The sequence below is a fragment of the Xyrauchen texanus genome, chromosome 16, assembly GCF_025860055.1.
Source record: "Xyrauchen texanus isolate HMW12.3.18 chromosome 16, RBS_HiC_50CHRs, whole genome shotgun sequence".
NCBI classification, from domain to species: Eukaryota; Metazoa; Chordata; class Actinopteri; order Cypriniformes; family Catostomidae; genus Xyrauchen; species Xyrauchen texanus.
In genome coordinates, this window is record NC_068291.1 from 45,160,370 (window position 1) to 45,167,869 (window position 7,500).

A 7,500-nucleotide genomic window follows, 5' to 3' on the forward strand; every position below is an offset into this window, starting at 1 on the left:
TGATCATTCTCTCATGATTTAATCAACTTTAAACCATCCCAGATGTGCATGTCTTTCCGTCTTCAGCAGAACCGAAATTATTCTTAAAAGCACATTTCAGCTCCGTTAGTCCATGCAATGAAAGTGCCTGTGTGCCGTGAGTCTGCTGGCGGTTTGACGGTCCAAAAGGCATATTTAGGCAGCATAAAAGTGAATGTCGATCAATGAATGTCGATAGGTTTGTGTAAGAAAGAAATCGATAATTAAAACGTTTTAACTACAGTAACTCTTGCGTGACATTCGTTCCTCTCTTGTGTACAAAGCGTGCACTTCGTACTTCACGCATGAACAGGCCATCACACTTAGGTCAAGCAACAGCTCCGTGATGGTTCGACTGGTAGCAAGAAAAGCGTTTTCTTAAAAGTTAATGTTTTAATTATTGATTAATTATCTATTTATTTATTACACAAACTTATTGATTTGCTTCAGAAGACATTCACTGATCGATTGTGGATTACTTTTATGCTGCTTAAATATGCCTTTTGGGCCATCAAATGGCCAGCAGCGTCATGGCACCCATTTGCTTTCATTGTATGGACAATGTTGAGCGGAGGTGGGCGGGGCCAGGCTGGAATGACGCCCATAATTCTCTCTCTCGATCGGTCGTCACTGGCCACCTTTACCATCAGGCTGATTGGGGACCGGGCATGCGTCATTCCAGCCCGGCCCCGCCCACCTCCGCTCTACAGACAAACTGAGAAAAAATAATTAGATTACACCCAATACGTGGTAATAGTGGAAAGTTACGAATAATGGACACTTGCTGTGTTTTTCTCCCAAAGGAAATGTTGTTAACGGGACTATCGGCAAACAGATGGTGGACACTCTAGTGGAGTCCTCCAACAATGTTGAGATGATCCTGAAGTTCTTCGATATGTTCCTAAAGCTGAAAGATCTAACCACCTCTGAAACCTTCAAAGAACACGATCCCGACAGGAAAGGAGTTATCTCCAAGAAAGAGTTCCAGAAGTCCATGGAGAACCAGAAACAGTACTCTCAATCTGAGATCGAGTTTCTGCTGTCCTGCGCCGAGGCTGACGAGAACGACATGTTCAATTACGAGGAGTTTGTGAAGCGCTTCCACGAACCCGCGAAGGACATCGGCTTCAACGTGGCGGTTCTGCTCACCAACCTATCGGAGCACATGCCTCACGATTCCCGTCTCGCCACCTTCCTGAACTTAGCCGAGAGCGTCCTGAACTACTTCGAGCCCTTCCTGGGCCGCATCGAGATCATTGGCGGCGCGAAGAGAATCGAGCGAGTCTACTTTGAGATCAGCGAGTCCAGCAGAACCCAGTGGGAGAAACCGCAGGTCAAAGAGTCCAAACGGCAGTTCATCTTTGATGTCGTCAACGAGGGCGGAGAATCCGAGAAGATGGAGCTGTTCGTGAACTTCTGCGAGGACACCATCTTTGAGATGCAGTTGGCGTCTCTGATCTCTGAGCCGGACGCTGCAGAGAGAACGGAGGAAGACAATGATGAAGATGCTCAGAGTGTGGCTGAGAATCTAGAGGAGGAAGAGGGAGATGGTGCACTGGAGTCTTCCTCGGCGTTCACTCTGGCCTGTGTCTCCATGAGGAAGAGTCTGGCCAACCTCCGGCAGATGTTGACCCTCAAGAGCATGAAGAGGCAGTATAGGAGGTTGAGGAAGATGAGCGTGAGGGAGATGATTCGAGGGTTTTTCTACTTCTTCTGGATGATCTTCACCGGCATGTTACGCTTCTTCTACAACCTGATGTGGGGGTTCTTCCACATCCTGTGGTCCACCTTGTTTGGTGGAGGTCTCGTGGAAGGAGCCAAGAACATGAAGGTGACGGATATTCTGGGCAACATGCCCGATCCCACACAGTTTGGGATCCATGGAGACGTTCTGGAGATTGAGAAGCTGGAATACTGTGACGTGTCTTCAGTAGCAGAACTCGGACATATCGCAGCCGGAGAGCAGACTGAGATGGACCTCATGTCAGAACTCATGAACATTCATCCCAGGAGAGAAGGAGGTAAACACGGGATGGAGCCGGGCCTCGGAGACGTGTCCGAGGTGGTTGGAGAGGACACTCCATCTTTAGCCAGCGCTGTACATCAGAAGAAAGCTCAGGTCAATATACTGTACATCATATACTGCACGATTACATCATATTGATTGTGAAACTGCTGTATGAAGACTGTTGTAAGAACTATGTTTTTAGGACAATATGTAAAGTTAAGCATAGTTTGAAACTTTGAATATCACGTCTTGAGATCCCAGTTCGGTCCAGCTGTCTTCGAGTGCAAAAGCATGTCTGTGGAAGGCTATGCTGCCTGGTCATTGGTTTGACGAGGCGTGTTGTTTGTACAGCTGGAGTTGCACTTACTGCCCCCTACTGCATTAACAAGGGTCATCAAGCTTGAAATTGCTCCAATGGTAGTAATATTAATATAGTAATTGCATGCAATAAAGTTTAATGGTTAACTTAATGGTTGCAGCACGGCGTCTCTCTCTCTCTCGAACCGGCACCTCCGGTAGCCCCTTTTCTCGCTCCATTGTTGATCAGCTGATTCAACGGCAGCTGTGCGCCATCACGGCCTGGCCACGACCTCCTCCTTGTCACACTCCTCCCCCACCCGATTCAGGCCAGGGCGCCACCGGTCTGACTAACTCCCCCCTTCACCCACCCCATCTCTGGTGGGGAGACGCTGCCCTTCCGGCCGTTCTGTCAGCCGGTGGCCCACCCCGCCTCATGTGAACCTGGGGGGAGAGACGAGGGGAGGCGTGGGGAGAGGGAAAGGGTGAGCAGCGACACTCAGAGATAGAGAGAGAGAGGAGAGAGAGAGAGAGAGAGAGAGAGAGAGAGGAACTTGCTTGCCAGCTCCCGGACACGCTGTCGCCTCGTCCTCAACCACTCCTCCGCCCTCTGGCGGACGCCAGCTCGCTCCTTCTGGGCGAACAGCAGCGAGTCCTCCGCCCCCTGGCGGACGGAACCACTCCATCACTTCTCGGCAGACGGCTGTGGTTCCTCTGGCTCTCAGCAGCCGACAGCAACCCCTACGTCCCCATGCAGACAGCCGCAGCTGCTCCCCTGGCGGATGGCAGCGGCGAGGACTCTGAGACAGTGCATCCCTCCAGGAACGGGCTGAACAGTAAACATAAAGTTTAATGGTAAACATAAAATCGACGTAAACAAACCTGCAGCGCGGCTGTATGCATCTCTCTGTCTCTCGAACCGGCATCTCCGGCCGCCGCTTATCTCGCTCACCCGCTGATCAACTGATTCAGTGCTCCATCACGGCCTGGCCACACGCTCCTACTCATCATAGTGGGCTATTCCATGAACAACTGTCTTGAAGGAGGAAATAAAACTGGATTTAATCAGAACACAGAGAGAGAGAGATAATGCACAACAAGTCCATCACAGTAGTTTGAGACCACAGACTCCTCACAGCTCCTAAACTGGTAGTTTTAATGACCAGTACATGACAAACACAGATTTCATCTGGAACAGTAAAGAGACTCTGGAACATTTTACAGCATCCTTGAGTAACATAATGATTTAAAAATCTACTGTACATAAATACTATATTTATTATAATGGAAATGTTGTGAGTTCAAAGGCATATTAAAAGATAAATGCACACTGATGGCCTGTGTGTTCAAGCAATTTGGGTCATTCTGTGTCAACTCAACCAGAGGTCACCAGCTCAACATTTAGATTTTTATATTATTAATTTTTTTCTGTTGAAAGAAGTACATAATTGATGACGAAAGCCAAAGATTTGAATGTCATGGATGAATATTTATTGAGTAATCCATTATTTTGTAGATTGGGGTCAAAGTGACAATTTCCACCTATTTGTAGCAAAACTACAGGTCAAATAAATATCCTTATAAAGGTGTCAGTGCCATTATTTTATTTATACACAGAGATTGGAAGATATATTTCTAAGATCAGTTGAGTTCAGCACTTATCGCTGCATTATACGCCAATGATGTGAGTCCAAAAATGGGAAAAAACACTTATTTGTGCTGTTTTTCCAAAGTTTGAGTGTCTATAACTCCAGAAATATTAAAGATATCTTAATATCCTTTTAGATTCTGGCTCAGAACAAACTTTCCTATTGGTATTTCCATTTATAATGCCCTATCTGGTTCAGTAGCAGAGATATGGGGCTCTCAATGTGGCTCCATGTGCAAATAGTTTAATTTTACCTATTTTTAATGGTCAAAAACCAAATGCGATGTGACTTATTGTATTTAAAGAGGAATGTCTGAAGAACAAATAATGCTGAAACTAGAAATGTACCTTTATTTATTTAACGACCATTTCAGTGTATTTTTGGCACTGAGACATTGTTAAAAATTGGTACGTTCTATGCAATTGTTTTGATAGAGGGGAAACAAGATACAGTTCTAGTTTCAACATTATTTGTACTTCAGACATTCCTCTTTAAAAGACTAAAAGTATCAGTGGTATGCAAAGTGACCCACATTGGGTTTTTGTCCACTGGGACACTGTGTATAATTTAACAGTTAACTCATGGAGCCACATTGACGTCCCCATATCTCTGGGATTGAACCATATAGGGTCTAAAAAATGAATATATATAAAGAAAAGTTTGTTCTGAACCAGAACCCAAAAGTATATAAAGATATATTTAATACTTCTTAAGTTACAGGCACACCAACTTTGGAAAAAGAACATTAAAAAAGCACTTTTTCTCATATTTGAACCATCACCATTGGCATATAATGCATAAAGGATAGCTGAACTCAACTGATATTAGTAATAGATCTATCAATCTCTGTGTACAAATAAAATAATGAAGCTGACACCTTTATAAGGATATTTATTTGATCTGTGGTTTTGCTCCAAAATCATTCGTGGAAATTGCCATTTTGACCCCTCTCTACAAAATAATGGATTACTCAAAAAATATTCATGCATGGAATTTAATATTTTGGCTCTAAACTTCATTTATGTATTTCTTTCACCAGAAGAAAAAAAAACAAAAATTTTTTTGAGACAGATTGACCCATTTGTCATGCCAGAACACGTCCTCCCCATGGTAAAATCATTGTAACACACGGCCGCTTGTGGCTTATTGCTTTATTTAATCAATCTGGGTTTGGACAAAGTATCTAAATTTAGTCTAGATCATTTCACTTTGGGAAAGATAAAAAAGCTGTTTTTGTATGTAAGAGTGGATGACGTTGTGTTTTGTTCTGTGCAGGAGGCGGCCACTAAACAAGCATCCGAGACGGAACCTATAAGCGAATCTGAGAAGGCAGAGTATGTGTTTGTGGTTTAGGATTGTTGAGGTCATTTTCACTAGATTCAGTCTCACTACAGGTCGTGTGTTTCATTCTCAGTGTTGAAGATGGAGAGAAGAAAGACCAGGACAAGAGTAAAGAGGAAGTGCTCAAAGACTTGTCAAAGGAAGATAAGAAGCCAATGAAGAAAAGACGTGGTCTGAGGAAAGAGCCGGCCGAGGCGTTCATGGCTTCATTTTTTGCCGGTCTGGATGTCTATCAGACTAAAATGCTGGTGAGGAGCTGCACCGATGTTTCAGCAAGACTTATATCACCAGTTAACGGATGATCCGAAATCATAAAATCCTTTGATTTAACCTCCTGAGCGTGACTGCTGTGTGCTTGTTCCATTTCCCGTTGTCAATTGTAACTAGGAGTCCCTAAATGTTTTTATATTTAGACCAAATAGTTCTCTTAAAATGTATGTCCTCATATGTGGACAGGGGGACTAGGTTGTGACATTTTAAATAACACAAATCTATAGAAAGTCCCCATAATTAATTCAGATTGAAAGAAACATCAAGCATCATCCAATCACTGTCAATAATGTTGAGTGTCCAAACACCATCTGCAGCCTGAAACTGAACTTCTGATCCGATTTTAGGAGTGAACGCACTTAACTGGATAGAGAGATATAGGATGCTCCCTTGCTCCCTATTTAGTGCATGACTTAACTGCATAGAGATCTATAGGATGCTCCCTTGCTCCCTATTTAGTGCATGACTTAACTGCATAGAGATCTATAGGATGCTCCCTTGCTCCCTATTTAGTGCATGACTTAACTGCATAGAGATCTATAGGATGCTCCCTTGCTCCCTATTTAGTGCATGACTTAACTGCATAGAGAGATATAGGATGCTCCCTTGCTCCCTATTTAGTGCATGACTTAACTGCATAGAGATCTATAGGATGCTCCCTTGCTCCCTATTTAGTGCATGACTTAACTGCATAGAGAGGTATAGGATGCTCCCTTGCTCCCTATTTAGTGAATGCACTTAACTGCATAGAGAGATATAGGATGCTCCCTTGCTCCCTATTTAGTGCATGACTTAACTGCATAGAGAGGTATAGGATGCTCCCTTGCTCCCTATTTAGTGCATGACTTAACTGCATAGAGAGCTATAGGATGCTCCCTTGCTCCCTATTTAGTGCATGACTTAACTGCATAGAGAGCTGTAGGATGCTCCCTTGCTCCCTATTTAGTGAACGCACTTAACTGCATAGAGAGATATAGGATGCTCCCTTGCTCCCTATTTAGTGAACGTACTTAACTGCATAGAGAGCTATAGGATGCTCCCTTGCTCCCTATTTAGTGCATGACTTAACTGCATAGAGAGCTATAGGATGCTCCCTTGCTCCCTATTTAGTGAACGCACTTAACTGCATAGAGAGATATAGGATGCTCCCTTGCTCCCTATTTAGTGAACGCACTTAACTGCATAGAGAGCTGGATGCTCCCTTGCTCCCTATTTAGTGCATGATTTAACTGCATAGAGAGGTATAGGATGCTCCCTTGCTCCCTATTTAGTGCATGACTTAACCTCCAGTGTGCTGTCTGTCTGCACTGGTCTCAGAACAGTTATAGAGAGCTATAGGATGCTCCCTTGCTCCTTATGTAGTGCAGTACTTAACCTCCAGTGTGCTGTCTGTCTGCACTGGTCTCAGAACAGTTATAGAGAGCTATAGGATGCTCCCTTGCTCCCTATTTAGTGCAGTACTTAACCTCCAGTGTGCTGTCTGTCTGCACTGGTCTCAGAACAGTTTGAAATGCATCTTATTTTCATCATAACTCCATATAAAGCCTCTGAAAGACACATTTCTCAGTTTTTAGATGATGTATTAATTCTCAATGTGATGATACACAGACAGTGAATAAAGGATATTTGAACTGAATCTGAGCGTACAGTCCATGAATGTGGTCGTTGTGTTTATCAGCGTGCCGTTTCATGATAAATCACTCAAATGTTAAAAATGTCACATCAGATGAAACTAGAGACTCGAATCTTTCGACTCAAACAGGTTTCAGTGTAAAAACGTAATGAGGTTTCTCACCAGATGTAGTTTTGTTGCCGTTTCTCCCAAAGACGAACTCCGCTGTGGTCAGCGCCATGTTGTTTGGTCACATGAAGTTTAACCCTTTACTGACAGCACAGAGTCTCCTGATCTGAGATCAG

At 43.8% G+C, this 7,500-nt stretch overlaps 1 protein-coding gene across 1 annotated transcript in view; it reads left to right on the top strand.

Annotated features, from left to right (window-relative positions):
• Positions 1-7,500, top strand: part of LOC127656938 (ryanodine receptor 3) — a 245,618-nt gene that overhangs the window by 226,703 nt on the left and 11,415 nt on the right. Inside the window, 3 exon segments of the mRNA XM_052145505.1 lie at positions 822-2,137; positions 5,248-5,306; positions 5,387-5,561. Coding sequence (XP_052001465.1) covers positions 822-2,137; positions 5,248-5,306; positions 5,387-5,561 — 1,550 coding nt within the window.